This window comes from Bombina bombina, chromosome 7, assembly GCF_027579735.1.
Source record: "Bombina bombina isolate aBomBom1 chromosome 7, aBomBom1.pri, whole genome shotgun sequence".
NCBI lineage: Eukaryota > Metazoa > Chordata > Amphibia > Anura > Bombinatoridae > Bombina > Bombina bombina.
Window position 1 is genome coordinate 498,037,826 of NC_069505.1, and position 23,969 is coordinate 498,061,794.

The window sequence follows — 23,969 nt, forward strand, 5'->3', positions numbered from 1 at the left end:
GGAAGAAGATCGAAGATGCCGCTTGGAGAAGATGTTTGCCGGTCCGGATGTCCTCTTCTTGCCGGATAGGAGGAAGACTTTGGAGCCTCTTCTGGACCTCTTCAGCCACCGGATGATGGATCGCCAACCCCCGCTTGGGTTGGATGAAGATGTTGGAGCCAGGACGGATCGGTGATACCTGGATGGTGAAGACAAGGTAGGAAGATCTTCAGGGGCTTAGTGTGAGGTTTCTTTAAGGGCAGTTTGGGTTAGATTAGGGGTATGTGGGTGGTGGGTTGTAATGTTGGGGGGGGGGTATTGTATGTTTTTTTTTACAGGCAAAAGAGCTGAAATTCTTGGGGCATGCCCCGCAAAGGGCCCTGTTCAGGGCTGGTAAGGTAAAAGAGCTTGTAACTTTTTTAATTTAGAATAGGGTAGGGAATTTTTTATTTTGGGGGGCTTTGTTATTTTATTAGGGGGCTTAGAGTAGGTGTAATTAGTTTAAAATTGTTGTAATATTTTTCTTATGTTTGTAAATATTTTTTTATTTTTTGTAACTTAGTTCTTTTTTATTTTTTGTACTTTAGCTAGTTTATTTAATTGTATTTATTTGTAGGAATTGTGTTTAATTAATTTATTGATAGTGTAGTGTTAGGTTAATTGTAGGTAATTGTAGGTAGTTTATTTAATTAATTTATTGATAGGGTAGTGTTAGGTTTAATTATATCTTAGGTTAGGATTTATTTTACAGGTAAATTTGTTATTATTTTAACTAGGTAACTATTAAATAGTTCTTAACTATTTAATAGCTATTGTACCTGGTTAAAATAATTACAAAGTTGCCTGTAAAATAAATATTAATCCTAAAATAGCTATAATATAATTATAATTTATTTTGTAGCTATATTAGGATTTATTTTACAGGTAAGTATTTAGCTTTAAATAGGAATCATTTATTTAATAAGAGTTAATTTATTTCGTTAGATGTAAATTATATTTAAGTTAGGGGGGTGTTAGTGTTAGGGTTAGACTTAGCTTTAGGGGTTAATCCATTTATTATAGTAGCGATGAGCTCCGGTCGTCAGATTAGGGGTTAATAATTGAAGGTAGGTGTCGGTGATGTTAGAGAGGGCAGATTAGGGGTTAATACTATTTATGATAGGGTTAGTGAGGCGGGTTAGGGGTTAATAACTTTATTATAGTAGCGGTGCGGTCCGCTCGGCAGATTAGGGGTTAATAAGTGTAGGCAGGTGTCGGCGACGTTGAGGGGGGCAGATTAGGGGTTAATAAATATAATATAGGGGTCGGCGGTGTTAGGGGCAGCAGATTAAGGGTACATAGGGATAACGTAGGTGGCGGCGCTTTGCGGTTGGCAGATTAGGGGTTAATTATTGTAAGTAGCTGGCAGCGACGTTGTGGGGGGCAGGTTAGGGGTTAATAAATGTAATACAGGGGTCGGCGGTGTTAGGGGCAGCAGATTAGGGGTACATAAGTATAACGTAGGTGGCGGTCGGCAGATTAGGGGTTAAAATATTTTAATCGAGTGGCGGCGATGTGGGGGGAGCTCGGTTTAGGGATACATAGGTAGTTTATGGGTGTTAGTGTACTTTAGGGTACAGTAGTTAAGAGCTTTATGAACCGGCGTTAGCCCAGAAAGCTCTTAACTCCTGCTATTTTCAGGCGGCTGGAGTTTTGTCGTTAGAGCTCTAACGCTCACTTCAGAAACGACTCTAAATACCGGCGTTAGGAAGATCCCATTGAAAAGATAGGATACGCAAATGGCGTAGGGGGATCTGCGGTATGTAAAAGTCGCGGCTGAAAAGTGAGCGTTAGACCCTTTAATCACTGACTCCAAATACCAGCGGGCGGCCAAAACCAGCGTTAGGAGCCTCTAACGCTGGTTTTGACGGCTACCGCCGAACTCCAAATCTAGGCCTCTGTGTTTTGAATAGAAATACTATTCCTAGTTTTTTTATTTTTAAATATGTCTATCTAACTATCATTGCATATACATTATATTTATATAATATACAACCCCAATTCCGAAAACGTTGGGACAGTATGGAAAATGCAAAAAAACTAACAAAAAGTAATTTGAAAATTCAAGTCAGCCTGTACTATATAGAAAACACATTATTAACACATTCGGCTAGATTTAGAGTTTTGTCGGTAAAAACCTGCGGCTCCTTTTTTTCCAGCGCACCCTTAAGCCAACGCTGGTATTATGAGTTTTCTAAATGGCTGCGTTAGGCTCAGAAAAGTGAGCGATGAGCCAAATTTAGCACCACTTCAACCCTCAATACCAGCGTTGCTTACGGTAACGGTAAGCTGGAAAAACGTGCTTGTGCACGATATCCCCATAGGAAACAATGGGGCTGTGCTGGATGAAAAAAATCCTAACACCTGCAAAAAAGCAGCGTTCAGCTCCTAACGCAGCCCCATTGTTTCCTATGGGGAAACACTTTCTAAGTCTACACCTAACACCCTAACATGAACCCCGAGTCTAAACACCCCTAACCTTATATTTATTAAGCCCTAATCTGCCGCCCCCGACATCCTCGCCACCTACGTTATATTATTAACCCCTAATCTGCCGCTCCGGACACCGCCACCACATACATTATCCCTATGAACCCCTAATCTGCTGCCCCTAACATCGTCGACACCTACATTATATTTTTTAACCCCTAATCTGTCCCCCCCAACGTCGCCGCCACCTACCTACACTTATTAACCCCTAATCTGCTGACCGGACATCGCCGCCACTATAATAAATGTATTAACCCCTAAACCGCCGCACTCCCACCTCGCAAACACTTAAATTTTTTTATTAAACCCTAATCTGCCTCCCTAACATCGCCGCCACCTACCTACAAATATTAACCCCTAATCTCTCACCCCCAACGTTGCCGCTACTATAATAAAGTTATTAACCCCTAAACCTAAGTCTAACCCTAACCCTAACACCCCCCTAAATTAAATATAATTTAAATAAAAACGAAATAAATTTACTATAATTAAATAAATTAATCCTATTTAAAACTAAATACTTACCTATAAAATAAACCCTAATATAGCTACAATATAACTAATAGTTACATTGTAGCTATTTTAGTATTTATATTTATTTTACAGGCAACTTTGTATTTATTTTAACTAGGTACAATAGCTATTAAATAGTTAATAACTATTTAATAGCTACCTAGTTCAAATAATTACAAAATTACCTGTAAAATAAATCCTAACCTAAGTTACAAATACACCTAACACTACACTATCAATAAATAAATTAATAAAATAAATTACCTACAACTAGCTAAAATTAAATACAATTAAATAAACTAAACTATAGTACAAAAACAAACAAACACTAAATTACAGAAAATAAAAAAATTACAAGAAGTTTAAACTAATTACACCTAATCTATGCCCCCTAATAAAATTAAAAAGCCCCCCAAAATAATAAAATTCCCTACCCTATCCTAAATTACAAAGTAATCAGCTCTTTTACCAGCCCTTAAAAGGGCTTTTTGCGGGGCACTGCCCCAAAGTAATCAGCTCTTTTACCTGTAAATAAAAATACAATACCCCCCCAACATTACAACCCACCACCCACATACGCCTACTCTAAAACCCACCCAAACCCCCCTTAAAAAAACCTAACACTAACCCCCTGAAGATCTCCCTACCTTGAGTCGTCTTCACCCAGCCAAGCCGAATTCTTCATCCAAGCGGGGCAGAATAGGTCCTCCATCCGGTTGAAGTCTTCATCCAAGCGGGGCAGAAGAGGTCTTCCATCCGATTGAAGTCTACATCCAAGCAGCATCTTCTATCTTCATCCTGAAGACCTCCGACGCGGAACATCCATCCTGGACGACGACTTCCCGACGAATGACGGTTCCTTTAAATGATATCATCCAAGATCAGATTGAAGTTCAATCCGATTGGCTGATCCAATCAGCCAATCGGATTGACCTCGCATTCTATTGGATCAGCCAATCGGATTGATCTTCAATCTGATTGGCTGATTGAATCAGCCAATCAGATTTTTCCTACCTTAATTCCGATTGGCTGATAGAATCCTATCAGCCAATCGGAATTCGAGGGACGCCATCTTGGATGACGTCATTTAAAGGAGCCATCATTCGTCGGAAAGTCGTCGGCCAGGATGGATGTTCGGCGTCGGAGGTCTTCAGGATGCTGCCGCTCCGCTCCGGATGGATGAAGATAGAAGATGCCACTTGGAGGAAGACTTCAATCGGATGGAAGACCTCTTCTGCCCCGCTTGGATGAAGAATTCGGCTCGGCTGGGTGAAGACGACTCAAGGTAGGGAGATCTTCAGGGGGTTAGTGTTAGTTTTTTTTAAAGGGGGTTTGGGTGGGTTTTAGAGTAGGGGTATGTGGGTGGTGGGTTGTAATGTTGGGGGGGTATTGTATTTTTATTTGCAGGTAAAAGAGCTGATTATTTTGGGGCAGTGCCCCACAAAAACGCCTTTTAAGGGCTGGTAAAAGAGCTGATTACTTTGTAATTTAGGATAGGGTAGGGAATTTTATTATTTTGGGGGACTTTTTTATTTTATTAGGGGGCATAGATTAGGTGTAATTCTTCTTGTAATTTTTTTTATTTTCTGTAATTTAGTGTTTGTTTGTTTTTGTACTATAGTTTAGTTTATTTAATTGTATTTCATTTTAGCTAATTGTAGGTAATTTATTTAATTATTTAATTGATAGTGTAGTGTTAGGTGTATTTGTAACTTAGGTTAGGATTTATTTTACAGGTAATTTTGTAATTATTTGAACTAGGTAGCTATTAAATAGTTATTAACTATTTAATAGCTATTGTACCTAGTTAAAATAAATACAAAGTTGCCTGTAAAATAAATACAAATACTAAAATAGCTACAATGTAACTATTAGTTATATTGTAGCTATATTAGGGTTTATTTTATAGGTATTTAGTTTTAAATAGGATTAATTTATTTAATTATAGTAAATTTATTTCATTTTATTAAAATTATATTTAACTTAGGGGGGTGTTAGGGTTAGACTTAGGTTTAGGGGTTAATAACTTTATTATAGTAGCGGCGACGTTGGGGGCGGGAGATTAGGGGTTAATATTTGTAGGTAGGTGGCGGCGATGTTAGGGACGGCAGATTAGGGGTTAATAAAATGTATTATAGTGTTTGCGAGGCGGGAGTGCGGTGGTTTAGGGATTAATACATTTATTATAGTGGCGGCGATGTCCGGTCGGCAGATTAGGGGTTAATAAGTGTAGGTAGGTGGCGGCGACATTGGGGGGGCAGATTAGGGGTTAATAAATATAATATAGGTGTCGGCGATGTTAGGGACAGCCGATTAGGGGTTAAAAGGTATAATGTAGGTGGCGGCGGTGTCTGGTCGGCAGATTAGGGGTTAAATAATTTTATTTTAGTGTTTGCGATGTGGGGGGGGCCTCGGTTTAGGGGTTAATAGGTAGTTTATGGGTGTTAGTGTACTTTTTAGCACTGTAGTTAAGAGCTTTATGTTTCGTCGTTAGCCCATAAAACTCTTAACTACTGACTTTTTTAGGCGGTAGGAGTCTTGGCGGTAGAGGCTGTAACGCTCACTTCTTCCAAGACTCGTAATACTGGCAAATCCCATAGAAAAGATAGGATACGCAATTGACGTAAGGGGATTTGCGGTAGCCAAAAGTCGCGGAAGAAAAGTGAGCGGTGACCCTCTACCTCCCTGACTCCAAATACCAGCGGGAGTTAAAAAGCAGCGTTAGGACCCCTTAACGCTGCTTTTTAAGGCTAACGCAGAACTCTAAATCTAGGTGATAATTTTAATGTCTTACTTTGTGAATTTACTGTATATTTGAAAATATACACTAATTTCAAATCTGATTACTGCAAAACACTCCAAAAAAGTTGGGAAAGGGGCAATTTAGAACTAATAGCGATGAGACAAGTTGAAATAAGAAGGTGATGTGAAACAGGTGAGGCAATTCTGTAATCATAGTATATACGGAGCCTCCAAAAAAGGCCCAGTCCTTCAAGAACAAGGATGGGTCGAGGCTCGCCAATATCCCCACAGATGAGTCAGCGAATAATCGAACAGTTTGAGAACAAGATTCTCCACGACAAATCTGTAGGGCATTTCACCTTCTAAAGTGCACAATATAACTAAAAGATTGAAGGAATCCGGTCAAATATCAGTGCATAAAGTACAAGGCCGAAACCACTTCTGAATGCACGTGATCTCCTATCCCTCAGACGTCACTGTCTCAAAAACCGTCATAAGTCTGTAATGGATATCCTGACATGGACTCAGGAATACTTTGGTAAACCTTTGTCAGTCAACACCATTCGCTGCTGCATCCACAGATGCAAGTTAAGGCTTTACTATGCAAAGCAGACGCCATACATTAACACTGTCCAGAAGCGCTGCCAAACTCTCTGGGCTTGGTCTCATCTGAGGTGGACAGGAGCACAGTGGAATCATGTTTTGTGGTCCGATGAGTCTTTTCTAGGGACATCCCTGCATTTTCCAGCAGGACGCCAAACCACATTCTGCCTGGATTACAAGTACATGGTTGTGTAAGCAGAGAGTACGGGTGCTAGCATAGATTTGAAATTTAAAAAATACATTAAATTCACAAAGTAAAACATCAAACAATGTGTTAATAATGTGTTTTCAATATAGTACAGGGTGAATTGAATTTTCAAATGACACTTTTTTTGTTGTTGCATTTTCCATACTGTCTCAACTTTTTCGGAATTGGGGTTATATATCTCTATATATTTATATGGGTATATAGGTATATATATTTTACAAAAAGAAATTTATATATATATATATATATATATATGTGTATGTGTATATATATATATATATATATATATATATATAGTATATATATATATATATATATATATATATATATAAAGAACATAGGAATGTAAAGTATTCCTAATGCACCTGCGGCTTTAGGGAGGTTGGTCTAGCCCAGTTTCAGGTAAGTGCTCAATTAATAAAAAGAAAAAGCTTTCTTTATCATGCTCCATAAAACTCTGTGGCTTTAGAGTTAGCCTGGTTGGGCCTGAGTCTTTTGTACGTCTGCTAACTTTTTGCTTTCAACTTGTAAAACCAGCGCAAAACCTTGAAGCGATAATGTTTAACCATGAGTGCAGTTAGCTCTTATGAGTGGTATAAAAAAAATGCTCCACTTGTTATCTAGCCCTATATAAGGCCAACCCATGAAGCAGCTGGTTGTCCCTGGCACATACAAGCATAAATTCCATCTCCTCTGTGGGCACTAGGCTGTGATTTACCAACTAAGCACTTTAGATGGGTTGTCAGGTTTATAGGTCCATTGTTGTGTCTGCAAACCTGAAATAATTCCTCTAACTTTTAGACACCTACCTTAGGTAGGGTGTATCCTTTAAATTGCACATCTTGAGTAGTCTTCCTTGGAGCACCCATTGGAATGAGATCAATGTATCTTTGAATCTCATGGATCACAGCTTCAGTGTATGGCATCTGATTCCTGTCCTGCAGTTTTGGGACACGATTTTGGCCAATGACTTTGTCAATCTCATCCTGGACATTAGCTGGTCATGAAATAAATACAGAGTAGAGATTTCTGCAAGAGATTGAACTTTATGGATGCTCACAAAGATAACTTTTATTGATTCTAAATGTTTCTAACATGAATCCTTAGAGATAACGAATAGTCCATAGTATCAAAATATCCTTTTTCAATCCATTATAGGGACATTTGCCTCTCCTAATCTCAAAAATAATATCTTCATATCTTGTATTAACATCTTGCTTGACCATGACAACTGAAGTCAAGGAAAATGAAACATACATTTTTAAACACCTTTCTTATTTACTTATTTTACTAATGTTGCTTCATTCTCTTGATATTCTTTATTGAAGGAGCAACCATGCACTACTGGGAGCTAGATGAAGACCTTGGTAAACCAATGAAAACAGGCATATATAGGAATCCCCCAATCAGTAGCTAGCTCCTGGTTACTGAGCCTACCTAGGTATGCTTTTCAACAAAGGATACACAAATAACAAAGCAAATAAGCTAATAAAAATACATTGGATAGTTGTACAAATTTGTATGCTCTATCTGAATCATGAGAGAAAAAAATTAATGTCCCTTTAAAATAATTATGTATCCCATTATTAGTTTGACAAACAGGCATAATTCCAATTGAGAATATATGTATTGTGAATGCATTATGACCACATTTTCTTTTTTGCCTACCTAAAATCTTTGGGTATTTCATGAGGATCAATAAAGAATATGTAAGTGTAGTACTAATGGTCTCTACTCCAGCAAAGAAAATCTGTAGGGTGCTGCATATCAAATTGGTCATGTTAAAATCAGTATGTGGGTCATTTTTTTCCTGTTGGGGAGAAAGAAAAATTATTGAAAGGAAACCATGGGCTGTGAATGAATAAATGAATAAAAGAATACATATTAAATACAAAACAGCAATTATATATTCCTACAAATGTCTCGATAACCTACTATTACTCTTATCTACGCACTTGCTATAACTCATATGTCTACATATAATCCCACCCCAGTATTCACAATATTACTCTTTAGAACTTCTCCCTATAAAGGCCTAGATTACAAGTAGAGCACGAAATATGAGTGCTGCTTATTAAAGGGATACAAAATAGTACAGGTTGCATTAAAAACAGCAAATAACTTAATTGTTTTCTTGCTAAATGAGCGCTTCTCAATTCTAAGTGTAGTCCTGCCTGTAGCTATATAAGGGTTCCACCATTACAAAACCTAAGCTCTATTGTTACATGATTTTTGCCGCAAAAGTCCTCTAACGAGCATTGGCAATTAACTGATTGCAGCAATTGTATTGTGTCTCCTAGCAACATGTGCCCTTGTGGGGCAGTTACAGGAAGTAATGGACACAGTACAAATTAAGTAAAAAATAGTATTAATTAGACATCTTATTTTAATAATCATCGAGCTGGGGTAACATGGGGAGCAGTAAATAAAGGCACAGAAATTCTATACAAACTGAGATAAAAGAATTAGACAATTCTTTATGTTGTTCATTATGACAATATTGATACCTCATTACCTTCTCTAGTTTAATAAGAAAAACATCAACATAGTCCCTTGGGTTATTTGGATCCAGAGTCTCCTGGTTAATTTTAACCTTTTTCTCTACAAACTTCAGAAGCTTTTCCAGGTGACTAAGAATCTTTGTGTGAGGCCCTGGAAGAATGCGCATAAGTCTCGGGAACATATCAAAAATCTAAAACAAGATTAATTAAAAATAATAACTAATAATGGAAAAACTTTTTAGAGAACAAAAACACTAGAAAGAAAATAAAGGCTATGATGGCTATTTTAGGCCATGGACATTATTACATAAAAGTAACACTTTGTGGAATGCTCTGTGTACTGAGATAATGGTATGAGTAAATATAAATTTATGTGTGGTGTTCCATAAAGTATATACTGATTTCACAATCCAGGTTGGGTTTGTGGAACCTTCGGTTAGAGTGGGTTTCTAGTGAGTGAAGTCTTTGTGTCCTGGTTGTACTCTCATGGACTGCTGTTGAACTAGTCAGGTCACAGCTAGTCTTGGCAGTGGTTGGATTCAGTCTATTTTCACTAGTCCTTAAGAACCTGTTCCTAAAATTACTACTGGACCAGTCAGGTCACCAACATTGACTGCTGTCTTGTCCAAGAGAGAACATTCAAATACCATAAAGCCAGTGGTGGGATTCAACCTGTACTCATCAGTTATTAAGAACCTGTTTCTAAAATGTATAAAGTGTATAGAACCTGTTTCTAAAATTTCTAAAAAAGTGTATGGGTTCTATATTATAGAGAAATTAGAGAACCTGTTGCTAACATTTTGGAATCCCACCAGAACCAGTTCCTAAAATTTTGGAATCCCACCAGAACCAGTTCCTAAAATTTTGGAATCCCACCACTGCCTAAAGGTCACTTGTCTGTTGGACGAGTAGATGAAGACCAAAGGACGCAGTTGGCACACTTATGTGAATGTCTGCAGGTTATGTCTAGTGTACTGTGATGTCTACTGAGTTTTCCAACACAAAGACAACACAAAGACAAATCAAGATAAAAGAAAAATGTAATTGTAAATATACTCCTTTCTTTATTAAAACAATACATTTAGATACAAGTAAATATTGTATTGTTCCACCAACAAATCATTACTTTGATCATTATGGGCTAGATTACGAGTAGAGCGGTGCTTTGCTTTGATAGGCGGATGCTTTTTGCGCAGCAGGTAGTGCCCGTATTAGAAGTTGAAAATAAAACAGATTTCACACAAACGTTAGCCTGACTTGTGGAAAAAGACGAACGTCAAATATCAAACCCACGTTATTCCCCTTCGCGTGCAAATCCGATGGCGTATTCTTAAGTGCGCTAACCCTACATGAAATATTAATATTTCACATTCCAATGTTCTTCACATAGAGGAATATGTTCCATTTATTCATAAATACACACACGCATACATATATATCAGAAGAAGGGACATTTGAGGTCCGGAAATGTCACTAATAAAGTTTTGTTACCCTGATATCCAAAGTCCAGTGAGTGCTTCATTCTGTTTCTTTGAGATATATATATATATATATATATATATATATATATATATATATATATATATATATATATATATATATAGAGTTATTATATTATATGTAAATGATTATATATAGGTATAGATATATAAAGATACAGTATATATATATATATATATATATATATATATATATATATATATAGGGATATCTAATTAACAATATGTTGGAGTGTGAAATATTTACAGTACACACACAGTTAAACTGTATTAAATATGAATATGGCATAAATATTATTTTACATATAGATATGTCTGTAAATGTATACATATGTATTTATGTGTTTATATGTGTATATTTTTCTATAAATACATATGTACACACACACACACACACACATATATATATATATATATATATATATATATATATACATGTTTAGACATGTGCATGTATGTATCTCTATGTTAAAGACTTTTGCAGGCCTTTTTTTCTAACACCTATATCTTTAAATAGTTCAACCTATACAAATCTTAATATACTTTCAAAAAAGCTCCAGTTGAATTTACATTAATCCCATTAAAAAAAGGGTGACTCATTTAATACAAGCGATCATATTCCTGAATTCTGTTTTTAGCCAGAAATGTATCTAAACCATTTCTTTCATGTAATTGGCAAGAGCCCATGAGCTAGTGACGTATGGGATATACAATCCTACCAGGAGGGGCAAAGTTTCCCAAACCTCAAAATGCCTATAAATACACCCCTCACCACACCCACAATTCAGTTTTACAACTTTGACTCCTATGGAGGTGGTGAAGTAAGTTTGTGCTTAGATTCTACGTTGATATGCGCTTCTCAGCATATTGAAGCCCAGTTCCTCTCAGAGTACAGTGAATGTCAGAGGGATGTAAAGGGAGTATCACCTATTGAATGCAATGGATTTCCTTGCGAGATCTATTTTATAGGTTCTCTGTTATCAGTCGTAGAGATTCATCTCCTACCTCCCTTATTCAGATCGATGATATACTCTCATATTCCATTACCTCTACTGATATCCGTTTCAGTACTGGTTTGGCTATCTGCTATATGTGGATGGGTGTCTTTTGGTAGGTATGTTTTCATTACTTAAGACACTCTCAGCTATGGTTTGGCACTTTATGTATTAATATAAAGTTCTAAATATATGTATTGTACTTATATTTGCCACGAGTCAGGTTTATGTATATTTCCTTCTGCAGACTGTCAGTTTCATATTTGGGAAAATATTTTTTCTTACCTGGGGTATAGTCTTTTTTCATGTGACATTCTTTTCATTAAATTTCGCGGGCAAAATTAGGCTTGCAAGGGAGCAAAATGCCAACGTTTATTGCGTCATTCTTTGCGCGAGAATTTTTTTGGCGCGAAGTTACGTCCAATGACGCAAATTCGTAATTTCCAGTCGTCTTAGTTGACGCCGAGTTCCTTTCACAAGGTTGCATCTACAATGACGTGAGTGTGTCACTTCCGGATGTTGTTAGCGCCAAAAAATTATTCAGTTTGCGTTGTGCGTCATACTTGGCGCCTAATAATTTCATTATTTAAAACCCCATTCCTATATGCCTCTTGCCTTTTCTATCAGAGGGCTATGCTGTTTGCATTTTTTTCCCATCCCTGAAACTGCCATATAAGGAAATTGATCATTTTGCTTTTTATGTTGTTTTTTTCTCTTACATTTGCAAGCTGTTTAAATCTGATCCTGTCTCAGAAACCTCTGTTGGAACCCTGCTGCCTGATAACAGTTCTACCAAAGCTAAGTGCATTTGTTGTAAATTTGTGGAGATTATATCTCCTGCTGTGGTATGTAATAGTTGTCATGATAAGCTTTTACATGCAGAGAATGTGTCCATCAGTAGTAGTAAAATGCCTGTGAATTTAAAAGATTTTATTGCTGATGAGATTCAGAAGGCTTTGTCTGCCATCCTGCCTTCTAATAAACGTAAAAGGTCTTTTAAAACTTCTCATAAAGTTGATGAAATTTTATGATGAGGATCTATCTGATTCAGAAGGTCCTTCCTCAGATATTGACACTGACAAATCTACTTATTTATTGAAAATAGAATATATTCGTTCCTTGTTAAAAGAGGTGTTAATTACATTGGATATTGAGGAAACTAGTCCTCTTGATATTAAAACTAGTAAATGTTTAAATTCTGTTTATAAACCTCCTGTGGTTACCCCAGAGGGTTTTCCAGTTCCTGATGCTATTTCTGATATGATTTCTAAGGAAGGAATAGGCCAGGTACTTCTTGTATTCCTTCTTCAAGGTTTAAAAAATCGTATCCTTTGCCAGCAGTTAGATTGGAGTTTTGGGAAAAGATCCCCAGAGTTGATGGGGCTATTTCTACTCTTGCTAAACGTTCTACTATTCCTATGGAGGATAGTACTTCTTTTAAAGATCCTTTAGATAGGAAACTTGAATCATATCTAAGGAAAGCCTATTTATTTTCTGGTCATCTTCTCAGGCCTGCCATTTCTTTGGCTGATTTTGCAGCTGCATCAATTTTTTGGTTGGAAAGTTTAGCGCAACAGGAAATGGATCATGATTTGTCTAGCATTGTTCGCTTGCTTCAACATGCTAATCATTTTATCTGTGATGCCATTTTCGATATCATCAAAATTGATGTTAGATCTATGTATTTAGCTATTTTAGCTAGAAGAGCTTTGTGGCTTAAATATTGGAATGCTGACATGGTATCTAAGTCTAGATTGCTAATTCTTTCTTTCCAAGGTAATACGTTATTTGGTTCCCAGTTGGATTCAATTATTTCAACTTTCACTGGGGAGAAGGGATTTTTTTTGCCTCAGGATAAAAGACCTAAGGGTAAATCTAAAGCTCCTAACCGTTTTCGTTCCTTTAGACAAAATAAGGAACAGAAACCTAATCCTTCCCCCAAAGAATCTGGTTCCAATTGGAAACTTTCTTCAAGTTGGAATAAATCCAAGCCATTTTAGAAACCAAAGCCAGCCCCCAAGTCTACATGAAGGCGCGGCCCTCATTCCAGCTCAGCTGGTAGGGGGCAGATTAAGATTTTTCAAAGATATTTGAGCAAATTCTGTCCAAAATCAGTGGATTCAGAGTATTGTCTCTCAAGGGTACCAAATAGGATTCAGAGTAAGACCTCCTGTGAGAAGATTTTTTTCTCTCACGCATCCCAGCAAATCCAGTAAAGTCTCAGGGGCCTATCTATCAAACTCTGAAAAGAGCTTGATGGCCCGTGTTTCTGGCGAGTCTTCAGACTCGCCAGAAACAGCAGTTATGAAGCAGCGGTCACAAAGACTGCTGCTCTATAACCCTGTCCGCCTGCTCTGAGCAGGCGGACAGGAATCGCAACAATTCAACCCGATCGAGTACGATCGGGTTGATTGACACCCCCTGCTGGCGGCCCATTGGCTGCGAGTCTGCAGGGGGCGGAGTTGCACCAGCAGCTCTTGTGAGCTGCTGGTGCAATGTTAAATGCGGAGAGCGTATTGCTCTGCGCATTCAGCGATGTCTTGCGGACCTGATCCGCACTGTCTGGGGTTTTATTCAAATTTATTCATTGTCCCAAAGAAAGAAAATTCATTCAGGCCAGTTCTGGATCTGAAAATTTTGAATCGTTATGTAAGAGTGCCAACTTTAAAAATGGTGACTATAAGGACTATTCTGCCTTTTGTTCAGCAATGGCATTATATGTTCACAATAGACTTACAGGATGCATATCTTCATATTCCGATTCATCCAGATCACTATCAGTTCCTGATATTCTCTTTTCTAGACAAGCATTACCAATTTGTCGCTCTTGTATTTGGCCTAGTGACAGCTCCAAGAATCTTTTCAAAGGTTCTCGGTGCCCTACTCTCTGTAATCAGAGAACGGGTTATTGCGGTGTTTCCTTATTTGGGCGATATCTTGGTACTATCTCAGTCTTTACATTCTGCAGAATCTCACATGAATCAACTTCGAAGACATGGTTGGAGGATCAATTTACCAAAAAGTTCTTTGATTCCTCAGACAAGGGTCACCTTTTTAGGTTTCCACATAGATTCAGTGTCCATGACTCTATCTCTGTCAGGATATTCACCTGAATTGCTGAATTTCCTAATTCCTGTAGGAAGAAATATTTATCCTTTAGTTGAATCCAACTGTAGTAGAATATAAATTAACTAATAAGGATTTCTATGAGTTTTGTTTAATAGGTGTGTAGAAGATTTATTCCTAAATAATAGGTGGCAACATATGAAAACTTGTTCATAATTAGAAATAAACCTTGCATTGATATATGGTGGAAATCTACACAAGTAAATCTATAGTCAGGAGGATGGCAGCTTATGACAGAGATACTAAGTGTAGGACACCAATATAAAAGATACAGAGAAATGCAGCACAATATTAGTAAAGATTGTTAACAAGTTATAGTTTAGGTACCAGGTAATTATTAACATTAGAGAGGAGTATTTAGGTAAGAATTCTTACTATTTAGTGGAAGTCCAGATACTCTGTAACAGGAGGAGATCCTTTGGAGTTGAGACAGTCTGTGTGCAGCTCCGGCGTGTGACGTCACACCTGCAGTGTTACCGAAACCGGAAGTGTGAAACTGTCAGCTCTGGGAGAGCAGGAGTTTCAGGGAGACAGATTGATCCTTAGAAATTACTCCAATGAGATGGTAAGTGAGAGCGGATGCTCAAAAGGTGTTAGCTGGTGAGAGAGGTGAGGTCTGCAGAACAGAGATACCAGAATATGCAGGAGCTGGATAATTCTGAGCTAGTAGAACAAAATAATCAAGCAACTATTAGACTGTGGGAGGAACTTTTATACCTGATGATAGACACCTCCTATTAAAGGGAAAGCAAGGATAGGTGAAAGCATGACAGTACTCCCCCCCCAAGGATCCACACCGAGGATCAAGGTCCAGGACGATCAGGATGAGAACGATGGAAACGAGAAACCAGACGTCTGGCAGATAAATTAGAGGCAGGCTCCCAAGTATCATCTTCAGCTGGGAAACCTTTCCAATGGACCAGATATTGGAGAGTGCCATTCATCCATCTAGAATCCTTAATAGACCCTACTTCATATTCCTGTTCCGTGGACTGAGGTGAAGGGACTGATACAGAGGGGGTTTCCTGCTCCCTTATAGGTATAAATGGTTTCAAAAGAGAGACATGAAATGTCGGGTGTATCCTGAAGTTTTCCGGTAAGGAAAGCTTAACAGCATTTGGATTGATTATTGACTCAATTTCGTACGGTCCAATAAACAGAGGAGTCAACTTACGTGATGGGTAAGGAAGTCGAAGATTCCTTGTTGACAACCATACTTTGTCACCTATGACATAGGAAGGAGAAGGTGAATGTTTGAGGTCATAATAAAACTTTTGATATTCTTTTGTCTGTCTGATATTATTTTCAATAGAAAGAAAGGTGTCAGCAATGGTGTTGACAAATTGGTTGACTAGAGGACTTGAACCATTCTTGAGAGCGTCATAGTGGAAGTGGGGGTGGAATCCATAGTTGATATAGAAAGGAGAATGTTTAGTTGTGGAATGTACGGAGTTATTGTAAGAGAATTCTGCATATGGAAGTAAAGACGACCAATCATCCTGGTGTTCGTTAGTAAAACAGCGTAGAAATTGTTCTAACCATTGATTGGTTCGTTCCGTCTGTCCGTTCGACTGAGGATGGAATGAGGTACTTAGGCGTTTTTGTATATTAAGTGCTTTACAGAGTTGATTCCAGAATCTACTAGTGAATTGGGAGCCTCTATCAGAGGTTATACTGAGAGGAACTCCATGAAGTTTTATGACATGTTGAATCAAATGATGAACTGTTTCAGAAGCTGTGGGTAGTTTGGTTGATGGAATAAAATGAGCCATCTTGCTGAACAAATCAACGACAACTATAATAGTAGTATAACTTGATGATTTAGGCAAATCCACTATATAGTCGAGAGCTATATCCGTCCAAGGACGTTTAGGAGTGGGTAGAGGTTGTAACTCACCATCTGGTTTTTGGTGTCTGGGTTTTGACACAGTACAAATTCTACAGGATAGGACGTATTCTTTGATGTCCTTGTTAATATTAGGCCACCAAAAGTATCTGCCTATCATTTCGGAGGTCTTTTTTATTCCTGGGTGTCCAGCCAAGGGGTTGTCATGGTTGGTTTTAAGAATTTGAGACCTTAATGTTTTTGGAACATAAACTAATTGTCCATGATAAAGAAGGCCATCATTGGATAGAGATACCTGAGATGATGGTATTTCATTATCACTTAGTTGGTGTCTTTTAAAGAGTGTTACGGAGTCATCCGTGAGACCTATAATATGTTCAGCTGGTATGATAGTTTGGGGACCTTGAATTTCCATTGGCTTTTCATAAATTCTAGATAAGGCATCTGCCTTTTGATTTTTATTACACGGCCTATAAGTGATGACATAATTAAATCTACTAAAGTAAAGATTCCAGCGCACCTGTCTGGATGTTAAGGTGCGATTGGTTTTCAGGAACTCTAAATTCCTGTGATCTGTATAGATCAATATAGGAATTTCAGTTCCCTCCAATAAGTGTCGCCAGTGTTCAAATGCTGATTTTATCGCCAGGAGTTCTTTTTCCCCAATTGCATAGTTAAGCTCTGCATTATTCATAACTCTGGAGAAATAGGCAATTGGATGGAGAGGATGCTTTAAGGTTTTACGTTGGGAAAGTACCGCTCCTACAGCATGGTCTGAGGCGTCTACTTCCAAGACAAACTGGAGTGATGGATCAGGGTAGGACAATATGGGAGCTGTTGTGAATTTCTCTTTCAATATATCAAATACCTCCTGAGTTGATTCAGTCCAAAGGAATTTAACGTTATTTTTTGTTAGATTAGTGAGAGGTTTTGCTAACTGAGCAAAGTTCTTGATGAACTTTCTGTAAAAGTTCGCAAAACCCATGAAGCGTTGTATTTGTCTCTTGGTAGTGGGTACGGGCCAGTCAAGGATAGTTTTTATCTTAGAATTTTCCATGTTAATACCTTCTGCTGAAATTACATAACCCAAGAATGTGATGGTTTTAGAATTAAATATACACTTTTCAGGCTTAGCGTATAAGTGATTTTGTCTTAATCTAGAGAGTACTGTTCTTACATGTTTAATATGATCGGTCTGATTTTTTGAATATATAAGGATATCGTCTAGATAGATGACGACAAATACATCTAATAGGTCTTTAAATATGTCGTTAATTAAATATTGAAACGTTGCTGGAGCATTACAGAGGCCGAATGGCATCACGACATACTCATATAAACCATAACGAGTACGGAATGCCGTGAGCCATTCATCCCCTTTTCTAACTCTAATGAGGTTGTATGCACCTCTTAGATCCAACTTAGTGAAACAAGTAGCTCCCTCTAGACGTTCAATAAGCTCGGGTATAAGTGGAAGGGGGTAGCGATTTTTTACTGTGCGTTTATTTAACTCCCTATAATCCACTATGGGACGGATAGTTCCATCCTTGTTCTTTACAAAGAACATACCAGCCCCCGCAGGAGAGGAGGAGGGTCTGATAAAGCCCTTTCTCAAATTGTCTTCAAGATAACTTTTTAAATAATCAAGTTCAACTTTGGATAAAGGGAAAATGTGCCCACAAGGGATGTCTGCACCTGGAATTAACTCTATCGGGCAGTCATACTTCCTATGTGGGGGAAGATTTTCAGATTCCTTTTTACAGAATACATCCTTGAAATCTGAATACTCTGTGGGTATTTTGTTTTCTTGAGTATGTAATATATGATGGCTAGTGTTACAGGTTGTAGTGCAATAAGGTGATGTGAAATGAATAGTAGAATTAGACCAAGATATTACAGGATCATGCAATTTTAACCAGGAGAATCCCAGAACTACTGGATAAAGCGGGGAGTCGATTACATCATAAGAAACATATTCTATGTGTGAGGATTGTATGGCTAACAACAGTGGAATGGTTTGAAAAAGAATTGGACCAGAGGAAATAGGGTTTCCGTCAATAACACGAGCTAAAACAGGATTCTGCTTTTTAATTAGTGGAATTTTATTTACAGTGACAAAATGTGAATCAATATAATTAGCGCTTGCTCCAGAATCAATAATCGCTTGACTGGTTAGCCGATGGTTCTCCCACTGTAAAACAAGGGGTAAGAGGAAATGAGTGGTTGAAGATTGTTCTGAACTACAACAGTAGGTAATGTCTATGTTCTTACCCTTCCTTTGACGAATCAGAAGAGGACAGTCCTTGACAGTGTGTTGAGCGGCACCACAGTACAAGCAGAGGTTGTTATTTTTTCTTCTTTGCTTTTCTTGTGGGTTCAAGGGACCTCTTATTACGCCAATGTCCATAGCTTCAGGAGTAGACTGTGGTACTGGTCTATTGTAAGAATGTGAGGCTCCAGATGTGATGGGACGTTTTGTAGTGAATTCAACTGAGCCTCGTTCATGCCTTCGTTCACGAAGACGCCTATCTAAGCTAATACTTAGATTAATTAATGCATCTAATGTGTGGGGTAACTCAACTCTCGCTAACTCGTCTTTGAGTGAGTCAGACAAACCTAACCTAAATTGGTTTCTTAAGGATAACTCGTTCCATCCACTATCCTTGGACCACCTCTTAAACTCAGCTATATAGTCCTCCACAGGTTTCTTATGCTGTCTCAGGGCTCTCATTGAATTCTCAGCAGTTAACTGGAGATAAGGATCATCATATAGCTGAGACATGGTTTGAAAGAAGGTGTCCAAGGACTGTAGAATGGGGTCGTTAGTTTCAAAGAAACTGTTAGCCCAACTGCGGGGTTCACCCTTAAGATATGAGATTGTTGTAAGGACTTTTACCTGCTCTGTAGGATAAGTGTGAGGCTTAAGAGTAAAGAGCAGATAACAGGCATTTCTGAATTCCCTGAATGTTTTTCTATCCCCTGAAAAGACATCAGGTGGGTTTACATTAGGTTCAATGGTATGGGATACCTTTTGTTTTTCAGCAATCTCTTTAATATAATTTTTTAAAGTGGTGTTCTCTTGCTGGAGTGAGTTTAAGGCTTGAGTAATGTTTTCTACCTTGTCTGTTAAGGTCTGCACATGAGTAACTAAGTCTACTGGATTCATTATTGGGCTTGATTATTATGTCAGGATATTCACCTGAATTGCTGAATTTCCTAATTCCTGTAGGAAGAAATATTTATCCTTTAGTTGAATCCAACTGTAGTAGAATATAAATTAACTAATAAGGATTTCTATGAGTTTTGTTTAATAGGTGTGTAGAAGATTTATTCCTAAATAATAGGTGGCAACATATGAAAACTTGTTCATAATTAGAAATAAACCTTGCATTGATATATGGTGGAAATCTACACAAGTAAATCTATAGTCAGGAGGATGGCAGCTTATGACAGAGATACTAAGTGTAGGACACCAATATAAAAGATACAGAGAAATGCAGCACAATATTAGTAAAGATTGTTAACAAGTTATAGTTTAGGTACCAGGTAATTATTAACATTAGAGAGGAGTATTTAGGTAAGAATTCTTACTATTTAGTGGAAGTCCAGATACTCTGTAACAGGAGGAGATCCTTTGGAGTTGAGACAGTCTGTGTGCAGCTCCGGCGTGTGACGTCACACCTGCAGTGTTACCGAAACCGGAAGTGTGAAACTGTCAGCTCTGGGAGAGCAGGAGTTTCAGGGAGACAGATTGATCCTTAGAAATTACTCCAATGAGATGGTAAGTGAGAGCGGATGCTCAAAAGGTGTTAGCTGGTGAGAGAGGTGAGGTCTGCAGAACAGAGATACCAGAATATGCAGGAGCTGGATAATTCTGAGCTAGTAGAACAAAATAATCAAGCAACTATTAGACTGTGGGAGGAACTTTTATACCTGATGATAGACACCTCCTATTAAAGGGAAAGCAAGGATAGGTGAAAGCATGACAATCTCTAACAGACAAGAGACGATTAAAATTGGTTTCAGCCTGTCGGAACCTTCAGTCTCAATCATTCCCTTCAGTAGCTATGTGCATGGAAGTTTTAGGTCTCATGACTGCAGCATCGGACAAGATCCCCTTTGCTCATTTTCACATGAGACCTCTCTAGCTTTGTATGCTGATCCAATGGTGCAGGGATTATACAAGGATATCACAATTAATATCCTTAAATCCCAATGTTCGACTATCTCTGACTTGGTGGTTAGATCACCATCGAATAGTTCAAGGGGCCTCTTTTGTTCGTCCAACCTGGACTGTGATCACAACAGATGCAAGTCTTTCAGGTTGGGGAGCTGTCTGGGGATCTCTGACAGCACAAGGGGTTTGGAAATCTCAAGAGGCGAGATTACCAATCAATATTTTTGAACTCCGTGCTATTTTCAGGGCTCTTCAGGTTTGGCCTCTGTTGAAGAGAGAACCATTCATTTGTTTTCAGACACACAGTGTCACAACTGTGGCATATGTCAATCATCAGGGTGGGACTCACAGTCCCCAAGTTATGAAAGAAGTATCTTGTATACTTGCTTGGGTGGAATCCAACCCTTGTCTAATTTCTGCGGTTCATATCCCAGGTATAGACAATTGGGAAGCAGATTATCTCAGCCGTCAGACTTTACATCCAGGGAGTGGTCATTCCATCCAGTTGTGTTTTCTCAGATTATTCAGGTGTGGGGTCTTCCAGAAATAGATCTTATGGCTTCCCATCTAAACAAGAAACTACTCAGGTACCTTTCCAGATCCAGGGATCCTCAGGTGGAAGCAGTGGATGCGTTAGCACTTTCTTGGTGTTATCAACCTGCTTATATTTTCCCACCTCTAGTTCCAAGAGTGATCTCCAAAATCATCATGGAACAATCGTTTGTGTTGCTGGTAGCTCCAGCATGGCCTCACAGGTTTTGGCATGCGGATCTTGTTCAGATGGCCAGTTGCCAACCTTGGCCACTTCCATTAAGACCAGACCTTCTGTCTCAAGGTCCGTTTTTCCATCAGGATCTCAAATCATTAAATTTGAAGGTATGGAAATTGAACGCCTAGTGCTTAGTCATAGAGGTTTCTCTGACTCAGTGATTAATACTATGTTACAAGCTCATAAATCTGTTTCTAGGAAGATTTATTATCAAGTATGGACTTATATTTCATGGTGTTCTTCTCATAAATGGCTCCTGGCATTCTTTTAGAATTCCTAGAATTTTACAGTTTCTTCAGGGTGGTTTGGATAAGGGTTTGTCTGCAAGTTCCTTGAAAGGCCAAATCTCTGCTCTTTCTGTTTTATTTCATAGAAAGATTGCTACGCTTCCTGATATTCACTGTTTTGTACAGGCTTTGGTTCATATCAAGCCTGTCATTAAATCAATCTTTCCTCCTTGGAGTCTTAATTTGGTTTTGAAGGCTTTACAGGCTCCTCCTTTTGAGACTATGGCCCTAATTTATCAAAGGTCTTGCGGACCTGATCCGACACTGCGGATCAGGTCCGCAAGACCTCGCTAAATGCGGAGAGCAATACGCTTTCCGCATTTAACATTGCACCAGCAGCTCACAAGAGCTGCTGGTGCAACTCCACCCCCTGCTGACTTGCAGCCAATCGGCCGCCAGCAGGGAGGTGTCAATCAACCCGATCGTATTCGATCGGGTTGATTTCCGGCTATTCCTGTCCGCCTGCTCAGAGCAGGCGGACAGGGTTATGGAGCAGCGGTCTTTAGACCGCTGCTTCATAAGTTGTGTTTCTGGCGAGTCTGAAAACTCGCCAGAAACACGGCCCTTCAAGCTCCATACGGAGCTTGATAAATGGGCCTGTATGCATTCTTTGGACATTAAACTACTTTCTTGGAAAGTGTTGTTCCTTTTGGCCATCCCCTCTGCTAAAAGAGTTTCGGAATTATCTGCTCTTTCTTATGAATCTCCTTTTCTGATTTTTCATCAGGATAAGGCGGTTTTGCGGACTTCATTTAAATTCTTACCTAAGGTTATGAATTATAACAACATTAATAGAGAAATTGTTGTCCCTTCTTTATGTCCTAATCCTAAAAATTCTTTGGAGAGATCTTTACATTCTTTGGATGTGGTAAGAGCTTTGAAGTATTATGTTGAAGCTACTAAAGATTTCATGAAGACTTCTAGACTATTTGTTATCTTTTCTGGTTCTAGGAAAGGTCAGAAGGCTTCTGCCATTTCCTTGGCATCTTGGTTAAAGCTTTTGATTCATCAGGCTTATTTGGAGTCAGGTCAGGCCCCACCTCAGAGAATTACAGCTCATTCTACTAGATCAGTCTCCACTTCGTGGGCTTTTAAGAATTAAGCTTCAGTTGATCAGATTTGCAAAGCAGCAACTTGGTCTTCTTTGCATACATTTACTAAATTCTACCGTTTTTATGTATTTGCTTCTTCGGAAGCAGTTTTTGGTTGAAAAGTTCTTCAGGCAGCTGTTTCAGTTTGATTCCTCTGCTTATGTTTTAAGTTTTGTTCTTTCATTTATGAGAAAAATGTATTTTTTTGGTTGTGGATTTAATTTTTTCAGCGGAAAAAGGCTGTTTTTATTTTATCCCTCCCTCTCTAGTGACCCTTGTGTGGAGTTCCACATCTTGGGTATTACTATCCCATAAGTCACTAGCTCATGGACTCTTGCCAATTACATGAAATAAAACATAATTTATGTAAGAACTTACCTGATAAATTAATTTCTTTCATATTGGCAAGAGTCCATGAGGCCCACCCTTTTTATGGTGGTTATGAGATTTTTTTGTATAAAGCACAATTATTTCCAAATTCCTTTGTTGATGCTTTTTACTCCTTTCTTTATCACCCCACTACTTGGCTATTCATTAAAATGAATTGTGGGTGCGGTGAGGGGTGTATTTATAGGCATTTTGAGGTTTGGGAAACTTTGCCCCTGCTGGTAGGATTGTATATCCCATACGTCACTAGCTCATGGACTCTTGCCAATATGAAAGAAATGAAGTTAACAGCTAAGTTCTTACATAAATTATGTTTTTTTAAATGTATCTAATGTATTGGCATATACTACCTCTTAAGGTAATAAATTCCACAATTTTATTGTTTTTACAGTGAAAAAACTGTTGCGTTGCAGGAGATTAAATCTCCTTTCCTCCAACCTTAAATTGTGACCTCTTGTCACAAACAATATTCTAGGAAGAAACAGAGTTTCAGCCATCTATATATATGGGCCCTGAATATATTTATATAAAGTAATCATGTCACCTCTAAAATGATTTATATAGCGACTGAATTATTCCTCCCTAGCATCAATGCCTCTTTTAATACATGCTAGTATCTTATTAGCCTTAGAAGCCACTGCCCTCTACTGTGCGCCCATCTTTAGCTTGTTATCTATTACTACTCCTAAAACAATTTCCTCCTTTGTATGAATAAGT

The 23,969-nt window shown here is 38.2% G+C and overlaps 1 protein-coding gene across 4 annotated transcripts in view; it reads right to left on the minus strand.

Moving 5' to 3' along the window:
* LOC128666864 (cytochrome P450 2G1) overlaps positions 1 to 23,969 on the minus strand; it is a 162,187-nt gene that overhangs the window by 57,665 nt on the left and 80,553 nt on the right. For all 4 annotated transcript variants that reach the window (XR_008403277.1, XM_053721667.1, XM_053721666.1 and 1 more), the window contains 3 exons: positions 9,090 to 9,266; positions 8,243 to 8,384; positions 7,384 to 7,571 (listed from right to left, as the gene is read on the minus strand). Coding sequence is in view for 3 of the 4 variants with exons in the window: in XM_053721667.1 (XP_053577642.1) it covers positions 7,384 to 7,571; positions 8,243 to 8,384; positions 9,090 to 9,266 (507 nt within the window). In the remaining variant the exon portion in view is untranslated. The remainder of the gene's footprint in view (positions 1 to 7,383; positions 7,572 to 8,242; positions 8,385 to 9,089; positions 9,267 to 23,969) is intronic.